At 40.3% G+C, this 22,847-nt stretch overlaps 1 protein-coding gene across 3 annotated transcripts in view; it reads left to right on the plus strand.

Moving 5' to 3' along the window:
* MRAP2 (melanocortin 2 receptor accessory protein 2) overlaps positions 1-11,295 on the plus strand; it is a 51,778-nt gene extending 40,483 nt beyond the window's left edge. For all 3 annotated transcript variants that reach the window (XM_081251555.1, XM_081251554.1, XM_081251556.1), the window contains one exon: positions 9,725-11,295. In XM_081251555.1, coding sequence (XP_081107681.1) covers positions 9,725-10,118 — 394 coding nt within the window. In that variant the 3' untranslated portion in view covers positions 10,119-11,295. The remainder of the gene's footprint in view (positions 1-9,724) is intronic.
* The last annotated feature ends 11,552 nt before the right edge of the window (positions 11,296-22,847 follow it).

Below are 22,847 nucleotides of genomic sequence, written 5' to 3' on the forward strand. Positions count from 1 at the left end.
TGTGCTCCCAGGAGAGAGAAGAACCAGATATGAGTGAGCACTAGTAAAGCAGACCAAAGAGGGAGAAAGACTCTTAAAAAGCTGACATCGCCTTTCTTAAAAGCTTCTAGGTCCAAGAAGCAGCTTTAATGGGGATTATTTTTCTCATGGAATATCTGCTGTTGTGTGGGGGGGAAAAAAACCCCTCTTACCTGGATCCTTTAAAGACAATGAAGATAAAAGAACCATTTTTCCTGTGCTTTTTCCGCTAAGGAGCTATTTACTCTCTTTACCGTCTTGTTAAAGTATTATAACCCCATTATCATAAATCTGCCAGAGAGAAAGAGTAAGGGAAAGGCTTGGACCACATTTTTATGTTGAATATTTTGGACTTTAAAAAAAAAAAAACGAACAAACCCCAGACATCATACACCTCAAATACCCTCCTTTTGTAGCCTTTGCTAAGTGCACTTTGTCCAGGTGGGGATGGTCTTCGTTTAGGGGTGAGGACAGGATTGCTCATGACCTTGTAAAAATGGAATTTACATTTTACCTTGAGTTGCAATTTTCCTGAATATGATACTCACTAAAGGAGGGGTACAGCGCACCTAAAAGCTAATAGCAAGAGAATGTCTGTGCTCAAGGTCTTTGATAATGACCGAGGTCACAGGAACCAGCTAAGTGCAGATGTAGTGCAGAGTGGTTCCCAAGGAAGACCCGCCATTCTGAAAGGTCTCCATATATCAACAGGTAAAAAATCCAACTGCTTTATGTATCTGATTCAAGTTATACACCTTTGTTCAGGAGTCACTTTTAATTCCCCATCAGTTACAAGGTGTTTCTTGAGTGCACAGCTATGGGTGTGCTGAGGGTCATCCTAAGGTAGTAGAATCTTTCTTGCCTCAGAGAGACTGAAATCTCCCTGGCAAGTTGGAACTACCAACAAAAGCAACCAAAAGGCACTTTCACACACACACGAAGATTTGGTTGGTGCCTCTGTTAGGGCTTGTTACATGAGATAAGACTCAGCACAGGCTGTGGCTCCTGTGAAATGGTTATTATTATTTTCTCACTGGTGATTCATCACAGAGTTTAGTAGGTCTTTGTTTGGCTTATGCATCTCTAAAAGTCCACTGAAAGTGACTGCTGGAAACACTAGGTTCCCACAGGCTGGACTGCCCACCACTTTTCATGACTGGGGCAAACCTGAGGATAGTCAGGCATGCTAAGACTCAGTACAGCAGCAGGCACTCCATTTGTAAAAACTCATCACAAATGTGGAAAATTCCTAAGGGAATAACCCAGAATCTTACGGGTGTTTTCCCTCTGCCAGCAAAGGTGGGAGAAGTCTGTCCTCCTCACCTGACTTCTCGTAGGGTCACAGAGGAAGGAGCACATCCCTAAACACTGGAGGTGGCTGTACCTTTCACAGGAATCAGGGCTCTGGACCACCTGCAGATGCAGCCATCCAGTGCACTGATTGAGGGTCAAATGATGGCAAGGCCCTTTGAGAGATGCAAAGATGAGTAGCATACAGCACAGCAGTATATGGGAGAGAAAAGATCATACCAAATAGCTCTGACATGAGACAGGAAGGGCTGCATCCTGTAAGGCAAGGTCAGTAAAATCGAAAGGAGCACAGAGGGGGGCAGATTCCTTCCTGCTGGGAGATCAGAGAGTCTCCATGGAGGCAGGGATATTTGAGTTGGATTGGACAGAAAAGGACGTATTTGATTTTGACAGAGAAGGGGTAGGAGGAACAGCACAAGCAAAGGCTCAGAGGGGGACAGTCAGGTCCCATATGGCCGGATGGTAGGGCTGGTGAGGGGACTGGTGGGATCGGACACTGGAAAGGCCATGTGATGTGGGAGAGGATGGTCTGAAAGATCAGGCAGAAGAGTTTGGGGAATCAATGAAAGTTTTGTGAGCAGGGGAGTGTCATGGAAGCAAATGACATGCACTGCAAATGCCAGAGGACTGGATGGGTGCTCACGATGGAGGATCTCTGTTCCGGTACAGAAAATCCCACAGGTTCAGACAATACATGACACAACCTAGAGTGAGAAGAAGAAAAGACCAAGAATCAGAACAGTCTGAACAGTCTGTTTACTCTGGCTGATAGAGTTTGGGGATGTCACAATCAATAGGTTAGGTCCAAATTGCATTCCTTATAACAAGCTGAAAACGAAGAATAGAGATCCTTAAATAAGTAAAACAAGTGATTTTAAGATTCTATCAAAATAAACAGTTGTCATTTTTCAGAAGTTAGGATGACACGGGAGAACTTCTTGCAAACACGCTAGCTAGATCTCAGTTTCATGATGACAAAATATAGAATAGGTAGGAATATGACAAAAATAATGAAAGGCACTAAAATTCTTGGTGATTCTGAATTTTCCAATTGTCTTCATATGTTCAGGCTCCTATAAATACCATAGATATTTACTAGATGGCTTGTAAGTAACAGAAATTTATTTCTCACAGTTCTGGAGGCTGAGAAGTCCAAGGTTGGGGTGCTGGCGGGTTCAGTGTCTGGTGAGGACTTGTTTCTTGGTTCATAGATGATGGACTTTTCACTGTGTCCTCATCTGGAGGAAGGAGAGAGGGACCTCACTGGGGCCTCACTTGGAGGATTAGGTTTCAACATGGGCATTTTGGAGGAACACAGACATTCAGTCTATAGTACAAATATTCTTCAGTATCCTTTCTTTTCTTTATAATACTTATAACATGATATTAATTAGCTAGCTCAGTCAGCATCTCACAGTTTCTCGTTCTTTCAGTGTTCCAGTTATTGAAGTTTATGGCTTCTGGTTTTAATTATCATTTTAATCAAGGTAGTATTTAAGATGTTAGCCCTTGTAAGTTTTAATTTTCACAGGTGTAACCAAGGCTGTGGAAGAACAAGTTGATTTTCAACTGTTTTAACTGCTTTGATAGGTGCCAGTGAGCATTACTTTTCCATATGCCAACTGCATTTCAGAGGATGGGAAACTCGCAACTAGCCTTCTTCTCTCTGTCATGGCGCCCAGGTTATCTACCAGGATGTGTTTTATAAGGTTGGAAAGACAACCTTAACAATATGGCACATGTTTCCTGAAAACTGAATTAAGGCAACATCCAGCAGCAGAACCCCCCCTGCCTAACTAGTGAGCATCCTTTGCTATTCCAACATTAAGTGTACAAGAACATTTTCAGGTGTGACTCATGAGGGCTAGTCTGCTTTAAAGACTGGGTAACCACTGGGTGGGGAGAAAGTTCACTGGGCTTTCTTGAAGCCATTCTTACCAATAAATGGTGGGAAGTCTCCCCGGGGAACCTGAGTCTCCTTCAGCCTCCAAAGTGGGCCAGTTATAGAAGGTGCAAGATGCCCTTGCAGTAGCTCTGTGGTCTATGAGCTCCAACAATGCAAGGCAGGAGGGGCCATAGAAGACTCTAGGACAGAGCTTGGGGATGTGGGGAGCACTGCAGGGTACAGTCAGAGATAGTGCTTCCCTTGGCCCGAAACAGGTGCAGGGCAGTCCTAGATGTGACTAGTTTGCTGAATCTCTTGTATCTCTGGAGCTGGAGTCACACTCAGGATCTCTAGTAACAGACCATCTGTCTATTAAGGCTCACCAGTCCTTCTTTTCAGCCTTACCTGGGTATGCCCTCAAATTGATCGCCAACCCTGGGTATGCCCTTGAATTGATTTCCCCAACTGTAGGAGAGGCCTCCTGCCAAGGCAAGAGTTGCTTGAGTTTTGCGATCTCTTCGTGATTGATACATTCATTCATTTAACAAAAATTTAATGAGCACCTACTCTATGCCTAGTACCATGCTGGGTACTGAGGACATAGACAAGAAACACACAACACCTGCCGCAAGAGCTGATCGTCTTAAGAAGGGTGCCAGACAAGTAAAGAAATGGGCTTAATACAGAGTGAGAAGGCAGATGGAGAGAAGCACCCAGTCCTCTGGGATAACATCCCAACTGACTGGAGGAGTCATGGAAGAAGGTGGCACCTAAGATGATTCATGAAGGGCCAAGAGGAATTAGGCAGATGGGTTCCAGTTTCAGTAATGGCAGAGTAGCATGTTTCAGTAAAACCTTGCAGATAACAATTTAAAATCTGGACAAAGGACTTCCCTGGTGGCACAGTGGTTAAAAATCCACCTGCCAGTGCAGGGGACACGGGTTCAATCCCTGGTCCAGGAAGATCCCACATGCCACGGAGCAACTAAGCCTGTGCACCACAACTACTGAGCCTGCTCTCTAGAACCCGCAAGCCACAACTACTGAGCCCGTGAGCCACAACTACTGAGCCCACAAGCCACAACTACTGAGCCCGTGTGCCTAGAGCCCATGCTCCACAACAAGAGAAGCCACCGCGATGAGAAGCCTGTGCACTGCAATGAGAAGCCCGCACACTGCAATGAAGAGTAGCCCTTGCTCACCACAACTAGAGAAAGCCCGTGCACAGCAACGAAGACCCAATGCAAGCAAAAATAAAATAAATAAAATAAAACCTGGACAAAATATAATGAATGACTACTGGAAGGTATTGGAGAGTGAACGTTAGCAGACAAAAACAGAAGGGAGAAGGGCTTTTGGCCCTTGAAGGAAGGAAACTTCAATAGTTTATGTCTATGGTAATATGGCTTTTAACCTGAAGTCTGCCAATCCACAAACCTGGTATATCTCTTCATATATTAAGGTCTTCCTTAATTTCCCTTTGCAACATTGAAATTTTCAATGGACGGGTCTTACACATCCTTTGTTAAATTTATTCCTAAGTATTCTATTCTTTTTTTTTTGATGCTGTTGTGAATGGAATTTTTTTTTCATTTTCTTATTCTGTATTACCTGTGTGTAGAATACAATGATTTTTGTATAAGGTCAAATGAAAAGAAAGTTTTTCTTCTTCTTCTTCTTCTTTTTTTTTTTTTTAACAACAGTCCTGGAACAACAGGATAAACATATGGGAAAAAATGAACCTTGACCCCATCTCAACATAGATCATAAACCCAAAGTAGAAGCTCCTAGAACAGCTCTGTCCAATAGAACTTTCTATGATGACAGAAATGTTCTCTGTGCTGCCTAATTAGGTGGCCACCGGCCACATGTGGCCATTGAGCACTTGAAATGTGGGTAATATGACTGAGAAACCAAAATTTAAATTTTACTTAATTTAAATGTAAATAAATAGCCATCTGTGGTTCGTGGCTGTTGTATTGGTTCTAGAAGAAAGCAAAGGGTTTGTGATATGGGGGTCAACACTTACTTCTTAGAGAGGATATAAAAAGCACTAACATAGAAGATAAAAGTTAATAATTTGAAGTTAACTGAAATGTAAAGCTTCTGCTTATCAAAATACATCTTTAAGAAAATGAAAATGCAAGTCGGGCAAAACTCTCACACACAGGCTCCTCACAAAAGAAGATAAACCAATAGCCAATAAGGGCATGAAAAGATGCTCAATATTATTAGACATCAGAGAGATGCTCATTAAAATCACACTGAGTGTCACGTCACTCCCACAAGAATGACCGACATTACAAAGATGGAGAGCACCCAGTGCTGACAAGGATGTGGAACAGCTGTAATTCTCATGCGTTGTGGAGAGAGTGTAAGATGGTACAACCACTTTGGAAAACTCCGCAGTTTCTTATAAAGTTAAGAAACATCTACTATACGACCCAGTAATTCTACTCTTAGTATTTGCTCAAGAACAATAAAAATGTGTATCTACAAAGAGACTTTTCAAGAAAGTTCATAACAACCCCAAACTGGAAACAACCCAAATGCCCTTTAACAGAAGAATGAATAAACAAATTGTAGTGTATTTGTACAACAGAATATTACGGAGCAAGAAAAAGGACAAACTACTGCTGCATGCGACATCATGGATGAACCTCAAAAGCATAATGCTGGGCAAAAGAATACAGGCACAAAAGACTATATATTGCATGCTTCCATTTGTATGAATTTCAAGAACAGGCTAAACTAATCTGCAGTGATAAAAATCAAAACAGATTACCTCTGGGAGGTGGAAATTGGACGTTCAAGAACAGGCAAAGCTAATCAATGGAAATAGAAATCAGAGCAGTGTTACCTGAAGGGGCTGGAAATTGAATGGAAGGAAACTTTCCAGAAGAAAGGAAATATTCTATATCTTGACTGGGAGGGTGGTTACATGTGTGTATATATCAATAAAAACACATTGAATTTTACATTTAAGATCTGTCGATTTCAGTACGTAAATATTGCCCAACGATGAGATGAATAGTAACTGAATAGAAGCAAGCTGTGTCCTTGATCACAATTTTTCACATACAGGTTTTTTTAGTTTATCAGTCAGGGAAACAAAAGAGGAAGAACAGGATGGTCTGTTGAGTATTTAATGTTCACCGGACTCTAAGAGAACAAAGATGGGCGTTTCCCTTGTTCTCAGGGAGGGGGAAACAGACAGATTGCTCTGTTACCACACCCAGAGATCATGGGGAGAGAAAAGAGCGGGGGTGGGGTGGGGGGTGGGGGGTCGTGGGGGGGTGGTGAAACAGGGAAGGCATCTTAGTGTCTATCGCCTGGGCTCTGCCCTGGGGAGGGGCAAAATACTCTTGGTCTTCTGTACCTTTGTTCTTCAACAAGCGGCGGGGATGGTGGTCAATGGACTCAATTTAATCCTGAGAACATGTAGACTGGGTTATAGAAGAGCTGCTGTACACAGCTGGGTTTCTGGGTCGGCCTTCACACTCAGCTGAGGCTCCAGGCAAGCTGGAAAGCTAGTACTCAGAGCTTCTTAGCCTGGAGTTGGGGGATGGTGTGACCCCAGCAGTCCTAACCATGCTTTTTGCAAACATGTTAATCCCCTCTTTTCCTAGGTGACATTTTAGCTTCTTAGGTCACAGGTTGCTGGCACACTCATCGCTGTTCTCAAACATCTTTTAAACTTAGGTGAAATGACAACGAGGGGAAGAAAATCACTTACTGAAAGATAAGACATATTCCTATTAAATTTGCATTAAAGTAGAATTCCATCAGTCCCTCTCAAATGATTTTTCTCTGAATTCTGAATACATGACCTAGTGAATGTCGTACTCCTGTGTCAATCATTGATCTTCACATCACCTTGTGGAGTGGGCAATGAGACTGGTTAATCAGGCTTATCACTACAAGGAAAAACTCAGGCTTCTGAGAGGAATTCCTCATCTGATGTCACCCAGGTCATCACAGCAGGAGATAAATCTGATATGAAAGTCCCTCTGCTGCCTGGATGGCAAAGCTTCTAGGATTGCTGAGCCCTGAAATCCAGGTGATTCTTGATAATTTGGAGGTTAGTTTTTTCTTTTTTTATTGAAATAATACATAATTTAGTAGGTGAAGGCTTGGCTTCAACTACACTAAATAATGAGATGTTTGCTTAAATTTTCCTTCAGTTTATATTTATTTATTTATTTATTTTTTAACATATTTATTGGAGTATAATTGCTTTACAATTGTGTGTTAGTTTCTGCTTTATAACAAAGTGAATCCGTTATACATATGTTTCCGTATCTCTTCCCTCTTGCACCTCCCTCCCTCCCACACTCCCTATCCCACCCCTCTAGGTGGTCACAAATCACCGGAGCTGATCTCCCTGTGCTATGTGGCTGCTTCCCACTAGCTATCTATTTTACATTTGGTAGTGTATATATGTCCATGCCACTCTCACACTTTGTCAGAGCTTACCCTTCCCCCGCCCCATATCCTCAAGTCCATTCTCTAGTAGGTCTGTGTCTTTATTCCCGTCTTGCCCCTAGGTTCTTCATGACCTTTTTTTTTCTTAGATTCCATATATATGTGTTAGCATATGGTATTTGTTTTTCTCTTTCTGACTAACTTCACTCTGTATGACAGACTCTAGGTCCATCCACCTCACTACAAATAACTCAATTTCGTTTCTTTTATGGCTGAGTAATATTCCATTGTATATAGGTACCACATCTTCTTTATCCATTCATCTCTTGATGGACACTTAGGTTGCCTCCATGTCCTGGCTATTGTAAATAGAGCTGCAATGAACATTTTGGTACATGACTCTTTTTGAATTATGGTTTTCTCAGGGTATATGCTGTCACTGTTTGCAGATGACATGATACTATACATAGAGAATCCTAAAGATGCTACCAGAAAACTACTAGAGCTAATCAATGAATTTGGTAAAGTTGCAGGATACAAAATTAATGCACAGAAATCTCTGGCATTCCTATACACTAATGATGAAAAATCTGAAAGTGAAATTAAGAAAACACTCCCATTTACCATTGCAAGAAAAAGAATAAAATAGCTAGGAATAAACCTACCTAAGGAGACAAAAGACCTGTATGCAGAAAATTATAAGACACTGATGAAAGAAATTAAAGATGATACAAATAGATGGAGAGATATACCACATTCTTGGATTGGAAGAATCAACATTGTGAAAATGACTCTACTACCCAAAGCAATCTACAGATTCAATGCAATCCCTATCAAACTACCACTGGCATTTTTCACAGAACTAGAACAAAAAATTTCACAATTTGTATGGAAACGCAAAAGACCCCGAATAGCCAAAGCAATCTTGAGAACGAAAAACGGAGCTGGAGGAATCAGGCTCCCTGACTTCAGACTATACTACAAAGCTACAGTAATCAAGACAGTATGGAGGTTAGTTTTTAAGATCAGATTTTTCATACATGTAACTTGATTCCATGTCCCCTGCCCCATGAGAACTTGGTCATAAGAGCTGTATCTTGAGTGATGGGATGGGAAAGAAGAGATTTAAAAACTGAAATCAGTGAGATTACAGACTCCAGAGCCTAATTGTTGTCAGGTTCTATTCTGGATTTGCAAGTGTTCAGACATGATTCTTGACCTTACGGAGTCACTACCTGTGTGGGAGTCGCCTTTCTATATATCTGGAAAGGATGGTGATTAAAGTAGGTGGGCTATCAGGTTATTCAGTTTGCCCCTGCTCTTTCTGTCAGGCACTCGTGGGACTCATTGAGAGTTATTTTATTCATCCATTCACTGATTTATTACCATTGAATTGCTAATTTGTTCCACACTAAATGAAACAAGGAATCAGGAACTGGAGTTTTTCACACTCTTATCACTGATTGTGTCAATCAAGCAGTAAATCTGACCCCTCCTTACCTTAGCTTATGCCTTTGTGAAATGGGTATAATAATTCTTGGCCTAAGTGACAGCACAAATCAGTTTTGAGAATGGGGTGAGATAAATGGATATAACAGTGCTTTGACAAACATGAAACTCACCCCTGTGAGATAGTATTGTTGTTCAGGCCGGCCTTATGTCTGCCAGTGGTTCCAAACCTGACCACGCGTAGTGATCCTTGGGGATTCTATGAAACTACAGACTACGCGTCCCCACCTCCGGAGATCCTGAGGGACTGTAACCCAGAATTCTGTGTTTTAAAGAAGCACTTCAAGTAATTCTGATGCAGATGATCCAAGGGTCCCACTGAGAAACACTGGTGTGTGATGCAGAATATCAAGGATCCCTCAGCAAAAGGTCTCTTTTCAGGATGGTCCAAGGGCCCTCACCTTGTGACTTTTGCCTTGGGTTTATTTGTACATGTTCAGAAGTGACGTCTCTCAGTTCTGATGTTTGTCTGCATGCAGTGTACAGGGACTTGCATTCCTTAGAGGCCGAAAACCATGATTCTGCAGGTAACTAAGCTGGAGTGTAAGCAGTCTTTTATTTTGCTTTTGTTTACAGCAATGCAGAGTCTTCGGAGAAGAGATTCAGAATGAACAGCTTTGTGTCAGACTTTGGAAGGCCACTGGAACCAGATAAGGTCTTTTCTCGACAGGGCAATGAGGAATCCAGGTCCCTCTTTCACTGCTACATCAATGAAGTGGACCACTTGGACAAGGCCAAAGGTGGTCTCCAGACCACAGCCCTCGACAGTGAATTTCAACTCCAGGAAGCCATCAGACGCAGTGGGCGGCCAGAGGAGGAGCTGAACAGGCTCATGAAATTTGACATCCCCAACTTCATCCACACGGACCAGAACTCCTCCTTTGGGGAAGATGATCTCCTGATTTCAGAACCACCTATTGTTCTAGAAAATAAGCCAGTTGCCCAGACCTCACACAAAGACTTGGATTGAGAGGCATGTTTTGTAAAGTGTCTTCCTGAAGATGTTGGGTCTGTCTTTGTATAGCAAGAAATCTTCACTCACCAAGATTATGTGTGTTTGTGTATGAGATACAGAGAGAGAGACAGAAAGACAGAGAGAGGAGAGAGCCCCCTCAGAAGAATGCTGATTAAGCTGAGTGTTTATACCTTTAAACACATTTGGGGCTTTTTGGGGAACCAAGTATTTACACTGTCTCATCCTCCTTGTCATTGAAAAACTTGGTCACGTATTCAGTGTCAGTGTTCTTGAATGGGATTTGGCATATTGCATTCCTACCTGCCACTAACATGCTCTACCTTCAGCAAGTTGCTTTGCCTCTCTGGGCTGCTGCCTTTTTAACTGTAAGGTGAGGAGTCTACGGTAGATGATCCATTCCAGTTCTAATATTTTGTGAATTTATTATTTTGTATTCGGATGAGGCTGGATATACCCAAAGCAGTATAAACCAGGCCGCTGCCTCTTAGCTCTTGTTGTAGCATCCCCCAGGTCTGTAACTCCCACTCAACCCTTAACTGAGCCCAGCTTTTGTCAGGGGCCTGAGCATCTACCGGGACGTCAGGAGCCTCATTTCTCATGGTCACTGTGGCTAGCATTTCTATTGCTTGTGCAAAACAGCAGTTCTTAGACCCTACAGCCACCCATGCTCAAACCTGGAGACAGCCCTGCCCCTCCTCTCCTGGGATGAGTACCAATTCATGAGTACCAGTACATTGTTGGACAATCCTGTCCCCAGAAGTGTATGGAATGTTGTCAGCTGGGTGAGGGGAGGTGACTCCTGTGTCTCTGTGTTGGTGTAACTGTGTCTGGTCGCACTACTGTGCCATTGGCTAGTGAACAAGAAGAGTGCTATTGCCAGGCTGTCTGTTTACCTGACAGATATGGAAGTAATGGTCATGTGGCTAGTGTGTGGGCTTTGAGCTGGGATGGTGAATGGGTTATAAATACCCCATCAACAGATATTCAAGGTGGCCTGGGGCAACCCAGAGTTAATTTCATGAAGGAATCAAACCTGCACACTGTTTTGGAAATGACTTGGTTTTGCACAGTCATGTTGCATGCATGGCCAACTGCTAATCTCTGGGTGGCATTTTCATTATGGATTTGTTTACCACCTGTCTTGCTTAAGCTGAAAAATAAATCCATATATTGCACCAGAATTTTCTCAGCTTCTTTGTTTTCACATATCCAATTTTTCATTTCATTTAAAAATGATTCCATGTTTATAGTGTCTTAATTTTTATCATCTCTAGGATCCCAGTGGTCTGAGTCATGCACCAGATTTCATTTAGGAATTATTCCACCAAAAGAAACCCCTTTCCCGTAATGTCTTTTGAGGAAAATATTATCCTTTAAGAATCTAACACTAAACAGTAGGACAAAGCATGGAACATTTCTTGTAGTTAACACACAGTCTTGCAAAAAGAAACTTGCTATTTTCATTAAACTTGCTATTTTCATTCATTAAAATGTTGATTTTAATAACTTTTACTAATGCAAATATTATTATTAATAACTTAAGTAACAAAATTTAAACCATGGGCTATTTATTATTAAGATTTAAAACTATTTAAGTGGTATCTTATTTAGAAATAGATTTATTAGATGACTGAAGGATATTCAAAAGATAGAAAAATATCCATGATGATACCATCATTTTTGTTAATTAAATGTCAAGAACTGTGAAAGGTCTCAGATTTGACCCCTTTTGAAAGCTAGCAAGTTAGCATGACACAGTTCTGTGGAAACTGGCAGAAGACACAAGACTCCTGGGTCAGAGACAAAGAACTTTATGACCACACAGCAGGCAGCACATGCATCATGTTCATTGGTTCCTGAATCATTTCCTGTTGCTGTTGTAACAAAGGACCACAAACTCAGTGGCTTAAAGCAACCTACATTTATTCTCTTACAGTTCTAGAGTGCAGAAGTCTAAGATCAGTGTCAGTGGGCTAAAATCAAGGTGTCATCAGGGCTGTGTTCCATACGGAGGCTCTAGGGAAAGATCCATTTTCTTGCCTTTTTCAGCTTCCAGAGGCTGCTCACACTCCTTGGCTCAAGGCCCTGTATCACTGTCACCTCTGCTTCCACTTTACATCTCTGTCTCTGACCATCCTGCTTCTCTCCTATAAGGACATGTGTGATAACATTGGATTACCTACAGTAATCTCCCATCTCAAGGTCCTTAACTTAATCACATCAGCAGAGTTCCTTTTGCCATGCAAGGTAACATATGCACAGGTTTTAGGGATTAGGAAAGGACATGTTTTGGGGGTGGGGCATGAATTATCCTACCACATTCTTCTCTTTGGCCCCAAAGATTCATGTCCATCCCACATGCAAAATCCATCCATCTTATCCCAACATCCTTCAAAGTCTCAAATATTACACCATGAAATCAAAGTCCAATGTATAGTCTAAATAGTATCAGCTCAAAAGTCCCAAATGACATCATCTTATTCATCTAAGTCAGGTATGGGTGAGACCCTTTGTATGATCCATCCTGGGGAAAAATTCTCCATCTGTGGACCAGTAGAACTAGAAACAAGTTATCTGTTCATAAAATGCAATGGTGGGACAAGCATAGGATACCAGTTCTAGACATTCCTGTTCAAAAAGGGAGAAACTGGAAAGGAGAAAGGAGTCACCAGTTCCAAGCAATTTCAGAATTCAACTGGGCTAATTCCATTAGGTTGCAAGGCCCGTAAATAATCTTCTGTGGCACATGGCTGCCCTCTGGGCCTGAAGCTGTACCCTTGAAATCGTCCTTCCTTTTTCTTGAAGGGTATTTGTAACTGAGTAGTTTATCAACCTGTTCCCCGAATGTAAAATTTGGGGGAGTCTGCCAGCCTTCTTTCCTCTTGTTCTGTCTCTGTCCCCAAGTTGGCAGTGTTTCTGCTGGTATAACATTCTCAAGAACATTGTGAGTCTCCTCAATATGTCACATGTGCTCATTCCATCAGACAAGAGGCATAAATTGCATCACAGAGTCATTCTTTCTTGAGGCAGGGTCATGACCTTTGGTAAACCAAGCCAGTCAGGGTAAGGCAGCTTCTACTTTGACCAAAGGGCAATTGTCTAGAGAAGGAGGCACTAGTGGGCCAGCATTCCCAGCAGCTGGGAATAACACACTGGATAGTAAAATCTGAGTAGGACACCACCAGCACCCTTATAAACAATAACAGGTGACATTTATTGGGCACTAAGTGACCTCTGTGTTAAGTTAATTTTTTGTAAACTTACGGTGAGAACTCTCAACACAGAGGCTTAAAGGATCCTTTTAAATAGGAGTTAAGTCAGGATACTTCTCTGCTCAAAATCCTGCAATGGCTTCTTATTCCACTCAGTGAAGAAGCTGGAGTCCTTGCAATAACCTCAAAGCTTTCTTCCCCCCACCCTCTCGGCTGATCTCATCTCCTGTCCCCCCATCCCGGCTCACTCTGCTCCAGACACACTGGCCTCCCTGCTGTCCCGCGAAGACAGCAGACATTTACCCTTGGGCTGTTGCCCTGGCCGGTCTCTCTGTCTGGAACACTCTTGCCTTAGATATTCACATGGCTCCTCCCTCAGTTATTTCAAGTCTTTCCTCAAATGCTTTTTGTTGTGGGTCAGATCGTGTCTCCCTCCGGCACCAAATTCATATGCTGAAGTCCCAACCCCCAATACTTCAGACTGTGATCTTATTGGGAAATAGGATTGTTGCAGATGTAACTGGTTAAGATGAGGTCATTAGGGTGGGCCTTAATCCAATATGACTTGTATCCTTATAAAAAGGGGAAATATGGACACAGAGACATGCATAGAAGGGATGATGGATGGGAAGATGTAGAGAGAAGATGGCCATCTACAAGCCAAGGAGAGAGACCTGGAACAGATTCTCCCTTCCAGTGTTGATTCCAATCCTCAGAAGGAACCAACACTGCTGACACCTTGATTTCAGACTTGCAGCCTCCAGAACTGTGAGACAATAAATTTCTATTGTTTAAGGCACCCAGTTTGTGGTTCTTTGTTACAGAAGCCCTAGCAACAAATACCCCCTTCTCGATGTTCTTAATGAGGCCAACTCTGGCCATCTCACTGTAAATTGTGGACTGCATTTCCCTTATCTCTGCCCCAGCACCCCCATCTCCCAGACCATATTCTATTGCTCTTTCTCTACAGTGCTTATCACCTATCATACTATATAGTTCATGTGACTATTATGTCTGTTGTTTATTTTCTGCTCCTCCTACTAGAATATAAATTCTGCAAGGACAGGGATCTTTATTTTGTTCACTGATAGGTCCCAAGTGGCTTGACCAGTGCCTGGGACACAGTCAGTGGTCAATAAAAATTGGCTGGATGGAGGGAGAGACTGTTTCTTATATTTACAGGTCAGAGAACTAAGGACCTGGGAAATTCAGTATTTTGCTCGGGCACAGAACCAGTAAATGGCCAATTAAGCTGGGTGTCAAGTAAATAGTGAATGTGGGGAAGGCTTGAATGATTCCCTTTCTGTTGGTTAATATTTCTCTGGTATATCTTTTTCTCTATCTCTAACTTTTGACCTCTCTCTGTTATTCTTTTAAACTTTCAATCTGTTTTAAGTTTTAATTTTGCTTTGTTTCAGATTAACAAATGAAATTTATAAATATAAATTTTAATTTGTGAGTTTATTTCATCTAAATATACCATGATTACCAATGATGTTTTATTTCTAGCATTTTATTTTGTGATTTCTATTTACCTTGCTTTTCTCCTTTCCTACTTTATACCTTGCAGTTGTGGTTAAGAGCATGGGGTCTAGAGATAGCCTGTCTGGGCTTGGTTCCATCACTTGCTAACTGTGCAGTCTTCACCAGGATACCTAATCTCTGTGAGACTCACTTCCTTCATATATAAAGAGGGATACTATCCACCTCAAAGCTTGTGAGCCTTAAGTGATGAAATATATAAAGAACTTTTAGAATAGTGACTGGCCTACTCTGAAGGATTCATTTTGGCTCCTTTATTTTTATTCTCTTCTTAAACAATTATTTTAGAGATTACCCTTGAATTTTAATGAACTTACTAGATATTGCAAGTTAAAATGTTGTTTAACCCACCCTTTGAATTGTTTTATTATTAGTGTATTTTATTTATTTTTTAATTTAATTTTTATTTTATATTGGAGTATAGTTGATTTACAGTGTTGTGTTAGTTTCAGGAATACAGCAAAGTGATTCAGTTATGCATATACATATATCCATTCTTTTTCAGATTCTTTCCCCATATAGATTATTATAGAATATACAAACAGCTCATGCAGCTCAATATCAAAAAAACAAACGACCCAATCAAAAAATTGGCAGAAGACCTAAATACACATTTCTCCAAAGAAGATATACAGATGGCCAAAAAGCACATGAAAAGATGCTCAACAACACTAATTATTAGAGAAATGCAAATCAAAGCTACAATGAGGTATTACCTCACACCAGTCAGAATGGCCATCATAAAAAGTCTACAAACAATAAATATTGGAGAAGGTGTAGAGAAAAAGGAACTCTCCTACACTGTTGGTGGGAATGTAAATTGGTGCAGCCACTATGGAGAACAGTATGGAGGTTCCTTAAAAAACTAAAAATAGAATTACCATATGATCCAGCAATCCAACTCCTGGGCATATATCCAGAAAAAAAAATAATTTGAAAATATACATGCACCCCAATGTTCACTGCAGCACTATTTACAGTAGCCAAGACATGGAAGCAACCTTAATGTCCATCAACAGAGGAATGGGTAAAGAAGATGTGGTACATATATACAATGGAATACTACTCTGCCATAAAAAAGAATGAAATAATGCCATTTGCAGCAACATAGATGGACCTAGAGATTATCGTACTAAGTGAAGTAAGTCAGACAGAGAATGACAAATATCATACGATATCGCTTATATGTTGAATCTAAAAAAATGATAAAAAAGAACTTTACAAATTTACAAAACAGACTCACAGACATAGAAAACAAACTTATGGTTACCAAAGGGGAAAGGTGGGGAGAGGGATAAATTAGGAGTTTGGGATTAACATATGCACACTAGTAGATACATAATAGATAAGCCACAAGGACCTACTGTGTAGTACAGGGAACTCTACTCAATATTCTGCAATAACCATTGAATTTTATATATCAGATATTATATATATTTTATTTACATAAGTTCTGTTTAATTCTTTTAAAAAATTGATCTTTTTTCCATGATGTCCTGATTTTTCATGTTTTCTATGATTTATTTTATTTTTTTAATGACTCATTCATATTTATTTTATGCTCTCTTTTAGATTGTTGCATAATTTTAGGCTCCAGAATACTAATCATCCTGGTATTTGGGGTAAGCTACTTCTTCCTCATGGCCAATTATTTACTTCTATTTTTTGTCGTGTGTGTGTGTGTGTGTGCATGTATGCCCATGTACTGTAGTGTGAGCTCTCCAGCAAGCATTATTTTTTCCTATGATTATCCCATACATTCTGCTTTATAAAAGTTTCCCTAGAGAACAATTTTGTATTGCTTATCCTAAGGCCCCAAGTAATTTGATCAATCTGGAATTGTTATATTTTTTGCTTGGGAATTCCTGAATCATAAATAGAGTATACATTTGGATTCCATATCCACATGAAACATGGGCTTGGAGTTTAGATTTTTTATGGGAGACTTCTTTCCTAGAGACACTGGAAGCACCAGTTTCTTCATCCCTTTCCTCTGTGTGTGTGTGTGTGTGTGTGTGTGTGTGTGTGTGTGTGTGGAGTTCATTCCATCTCCCTTTCAATGAAGGGGCAGCTCATCCAATAACTTTTATGAGGGAGGTTTCTATAAAGGAAGTCTCTACATCTGGTATGAACCCTTTTTTTTCTAAATAGACATTATAGCCCTATTCACTGCAGATTAAAACCCCTTCCCTCCAGAGTGTTGTGGTATCAGCTTACAAACTTGCCATTCTGGCTTTAAGTGTCCTCTTTATATGTTACCTGGGAACTTCTCTCTCCTTCATAGTTAGCTCTATATTATTTTTGTTGCTGTTGTATTTTATCCAGCATTACTAAAAGTTTTACTTAAAAGAGATCCAAATCAGCTCAATTCGCCATGTTTTCCAGAACTGAAAGCTTCAGTTATAGAGTATCAGTTTGATTTTTCTTAAAAATAGATGCCAGTATATTTCTCTGGTGAACATCTTTATACTGTCATCTATTTTCCCATAATTTCCTCTATTTTCTTTAATATATTAAAAGTAATTATTGTATAGTCTTTATTTTTAACTCTTTACATCATCTGTGGGTTTGCATCTATTGTCTAATGTTTATTATTCTCATATTATCAATCATGTAGTCTTGACACTTCTCATGTCTAGAAATTTTTTATTACTTGGCAGACATTGTGAGTGAAAAATCTATTGATGCTACATATGTTATCTTCCATGAGAGAAATTCCCCTGCCCCGTCCTGTTAGGCAGACAGAATGAGGGGCTATCATCTCACTCCAGTCAGGCATTGAGGTGGGTCAGGACTGAATTGCTTTTTCTTAAAATAGCTTTGGGGTATACTTGGCAAAATAATTTTTAACACTTTTAAAGTACACAATTTAATACATTTGACCTAAGTGTTTCTCCAAGAAACCATTACCACAATCAAGACAATGAACACACCCATCACACACAAAAGTTTTCTCCTGCCCTTTTGTAGTCCCTCCCTCCCCATCTCTTCCCCTGGAAACCACTGATCTGCTTTCTATCACTGTATATTGGTTTGCATTTTCAAGATACTGTATGAATGGATTCATGCAGTATCTATTCTATTTTGTTTGACTTCTTTCATTCAGCATAATTATTTTGAGATTCATCTATGTTGCGTGTATTAATAGTTTATTATTATTTTTTTTTTGCTGAGTAGTGTTTAGTGCTGAGTTATTGCTGAGTAGTTCATTGTGAGTAGTGTTTAGATAAACCCTAATTTGTTTAGCCATTTATTTGTTGATGGATATTTGGGTTATTTACAATCTTGGCTACTGTAAATAAAACTGCAATGACTATTTGGTTACAATTCTTTGTATGGACATATGCTTTTATTTTCTAAAGCACCTAGAAGAGGAATGTCTGGGTCGTATGGTAGATAGGTGTTTACCTTTTTTTTTTTTTTTTTTTTGCGGCAAGGTGTTTACCTTTCTAAAGAAACTGCTTAACAGTTTTCTAAAATGAGTTTATTACTGTAAATTCCTCACAGTGTATATGCATTCTTATTGCTCTACTTCCTTGCCAATGCTATGTAAGGTCAGTCTTTTTAATTTTATTCATTCTAGTATGTGTGTAGTAGTATCTCATTGTGGTTTTCGATTGCATTTCACTAATGACTAATGGCATTCAGCATCTTTTCATATGCTTATTATTCATCTGGATATCTTTGTGAGGTGTGTTTTCAAGTCTGGCTCATTGTCATATTGGGGAGTTGGCTTCATTATTGAGTTTTGGGAGGCCTTTATTCTGGATATAAATTCTTTATCAGATATACGATCTGCAAATAGTTTCTATCTATGGCTTGTCTTTTCATTTGCTTAACAATGTTTTTGAAGAGTTTTGAAGACTGTCTTCATTTTGATAAAGTTCAGTATATCAATTTCTCTTTTAAGTGGATCATACTTTTGGTATTATAGCAAAGAAATATTTGCCAAACCCAAGTCATAAAGGTTTAATCTGATGCGTTTTTTTTCTAGAAGTTTTAGAGTTTTAGATTTTCTATTTAGATCTATAATCCATTTTGAGTTAATTTTTGTGTATGCTGTGAGGCATGGAGCAAAGTTCATTTTTTTTTTGCATATGGATATCTAATTCTTCCAGCACTATTTGTTGAAGGATCCTTTCTCCACTGATTTGCCTTTGAACCGTTATTGAAAATCAGTTGTCCGTATATGTGTTGGTTTAGTTCTGGACATTCTATTCTGTTCCATTATTTTATTTGCCAGTTTTACACCAATACCATACTTCTTGATTACTGTAGCTTCAAAAAGTCTTAAAATCAGATAGTCTAAGTCCTCCAACTTCATTTTTCTTATTCAAAGTTGTTCTGGGTACTTGGGATCTTTTGCATTTTTATATTAATTTTAGAATCAGTTTTTAAATTCACTTCCTTACATCCTATTCTACCAAAATTCCACCCATTTCTTTGGCCATCTCTTTTCCAAAGAAGTTCTCCAGATCCCAGGTGAAAGGAATTTCTCTTTCTTCTGTGCTCCATTCACACTTCATAATGCTTTTATTGCATTTATTCATATTTGGCTAGATGTACGTTTCTGATCTTTCCTGCCGTATAGTAAGTAAACCTTTCAAGATCAGGAATCTTGACTTTGTTCCCTTTGTCTGCTGAAAAACCTAGTTTTATACGTTGCAGGTGTAAGCCCTGCATTAACAGATGTCTGCAGAAGACATCTAGCTCATTTCCTGCATATTGTCAAGGAATCCAACAGATTTAGAATTGCTTATTCTATTGTTTATCTCCAAGATGGCTCTTTCTTTATCATTTCTATTACTACTACTGCACTTTCAAAGAAAAATGGGATAATTATTTTCCAAATATCATAACATAGTATAATTGACTTGTGGTGCTAACTACATGCAGCTGTGTCTTAACAATCTACTTATTGTTCACATAACTCCCTCACTCATTGAACTTTTGGGAAAATGTCTATCCTTAAAGATATCAATGATATCTTTGGCTGCCAGGGCAGCAGTACCTCAACTCAGACCTACTGTATTTCTAATGGTTCCCTCCAAACCTACTCTAGCCCTCCACTGGGGAACAGCAGTTATGCCCTCTAAAAGCTTATTATTTCCCAGGAAGAGTTTCTGTATGAAGTATAATCATGTCCTTCTTATGCGGACATTCAACCCAGAGATCCGGCAGCAGGGGAAAATGTTTAGCCTGCTTTTTGTAGAGCCTAAACTGTTCCATACTTATTAGGAACAAGTACAATGAGGAAATTGTTTTAGCACCTAACAAATTAGCGGCATACTGTATGATTGCGGAAATCAGCTTTCCCATCACGCTCAGGCCTTATGTTGATGTGTCACTTACCTTGGGTAATGTTTTCTCCTGTGAGTAATGTAAGGTTCAAGACACTTAGGAATGGCTTTTTGTTTTCTTCCTTAGCCTTTCCACATTCGTTACATCTGGTGAGATCATATGAATCCTGTTTATATGCCGCCCAGCACTAACCATTTTTTAAAGGATCACATGTTTAAAAGGCTAGAAGACAATTAGTTGGAAGATAGAAATCCTCTTAGAGTTTTGTCTTAAAGTAAAATTTTGGTTAGTGGCTAAAGAAAATTCAGATTAAAATCTTAAATACAGTGATATAAAAAATTTTTTAAATGCTGAACTATTAGTTGATTCCATTAAACACTATAGCAGTTAAGCCTGTTTCTGTGGCAGCCTTAAAATGATTCCCTCTTTATCAGAGTCCTTGAGAGGCCCCTGCAGTCATTGTCAATATCATCATTATGGAACTGATTCCTGTAGGAGATTCTAGGAAAATAAAGAGATGGGTAGGGGATGTATGTGTGTGATTGTGTGAATATATAATGAGAACAGTGATCAGACATTAGATGCAGGATACAAGTTCCATTTAGAGAAGATCTGATCATGAAATCCTGATATGGATGTGAACAAAGGAAGTGGTGGGAGTGAGATGGCCAGTGGAAAGGAGAAGGAAGTGAGCCGAGGTGAGAGTATAGGTGGCTCGGTTAGAAGATCAGCACATTGATATGAATGAGGGGAGTGTGGTGGGCAAAATAATGCCCCTCCCTCCTCCACAAGGTGGCCCGCTGTGAAAATGTTCCTGTACCCGGAAAAAGGGACTACAGATGTTTTAGGACAAAAATCTAAGAGGATTTTTACCTTCTAATAAATTGTCTATTAGCCTTTTAAACATGTGATCCTTTAAAAAAGATCAGTGCTCGGCTGCAAATAAACGGAAGTCATATAATCTCACCAGGTGTAATGAATATGGAAAGACTAAGGGAGAAAAACAAAAAAGTCATTCTTAAGTGTCTCAACCCTTACATTGCTCACAAGAGGAAACATTACCCAAGGTGAGCGTCACATCAACATAATACCCGAGTGTGATGGGAAAAGAGGATCCTGAGAGGAGGCCATGGGAAGAGTAGCCTGGATTATCCAGGTGGGCCCAAGCTAATCACATGGGTCCTTAAAAGAGAACACTTCCCAGCTGCTTTTAGAGTCAGAAGGGGATGTAACCACAGAAGAACGCTCAGAGAGATGCAAGCTTGCTGGCGGTGAAGATGAAGTGGAGGGCAAAAGCCAAGGGATATGGGTGGGCTCTGGAAACTGGAAACGGCAAGGAAACATTCTCTCCTAGAGCCTCCGGAAGGAACGCACCCTGCTTTTAGCCCAGTGAGAACTGTGTTGGACCTCTGACCTCCAGAACTGTAAGGTGATAAATCTGTGCTGGTTTAAGCCATTAAATTTGTGGAAATCTATTACAGTAGTACAAATAGTAGTAACATAGGGAGGATTTGTGTAAGAGATTAGAAGTCTGATGGAGAGGGAGGCCAGGGTAAGGATTCTGACATTTACACCTAAAAAACAACAGAGTGAAGTGGGAAGGGGAAATGCTCAAGCAGAGCTGGCAGTGCTGTTTGGCGGACTATTTGGAGTGAGGAGAACACTGGAACAGAGGAATCAATTAAACCTCTACCAGAAAAATAAGGAGTAAAATGGTGACAGGGCTTCAGTGGTGGTGGATATGGGAATGGAGAAGGACATTGATATAAGCATTATTCTGAAGAAATTGGCTACAGGTTTGATGACTCCATGTTGGGAAAAGTTACTCAAGGTATGGACTGAATGTTTGTGTCCCCTCAAAATTCATCTGTTGAAACCTATTCCCCAGTGTGAATGCGGTCGTGAGAGTGGAGCCCTCCCGAATGGGATTAGTGCCCTTATCAAGGTCCCAAGAGATCTTGCTTCTCTCTCCTCTCTGCCATGTGAGAATACAATGAGGAGACAGCCAGGAAGCAAACCCTCACCCAGATACCTTGATCTCAGCCTCCAGAATTCGTTGTCTAAGCCACCCGATCTATGGTAATTTGTTACAGCATCCCAGATTGACGAAAACGGTCAAGAATGCCTTAGAGTTTGGAACTCACTGGAGAATGCTGCAACTCAGGGGAGTGGGCAGCTGGTTTCAAACATGCAGACTTTTATGAGAACAGTGGGTAATTCTGGCAGGAATTAGGAACAGGGGCTGGCACTCAGGAGAAATGAAAGGTAGGGATCAGCAGTGTTACCCTGCTGGGTAGTGGTGGCTGTACCATGAGTATGAGAGTAGATGTGATCTCTGGGGATTGGAGGGACCAGAGGGTTGTATGTAGATGGAGGTCGAAGGACAAGAGAAGGTGATACATTTATTAAGCCCCTGCTATGTATGAGGGACTAGGCTGCTATGAAGGCTCTGACCCGAAGCCAGGGGAGTGAGCACCTGCCTGATCTCATTAGGGTTTCTTGCACGTGGGCTTGATAATGAGCAAAACAGTTAAGACATGAGCATGCAAATATCTTTGATCGCTGACACTGCCTGGAGCTGGTGGGAGAAAAAAACCAAGATGCTTTATTCCACTCAGGCTTCTCCAATGAGCAGAGGCTCAACTTAACACTTCTGTCAAGTCCTTCT

Source organism: Mesoplodon bidens (genome assembly GCF_964165515.1).
Source record: "Mesoplodon bidens genome assembly, chromosome: 12".
Classification (NCBI taxonomy): Eukaryota; Metazoa; Chordata; class Mammalia; order Artiodactyla; family Ziphiidae; genus Mesoplodon; species Mesoplodon bidens.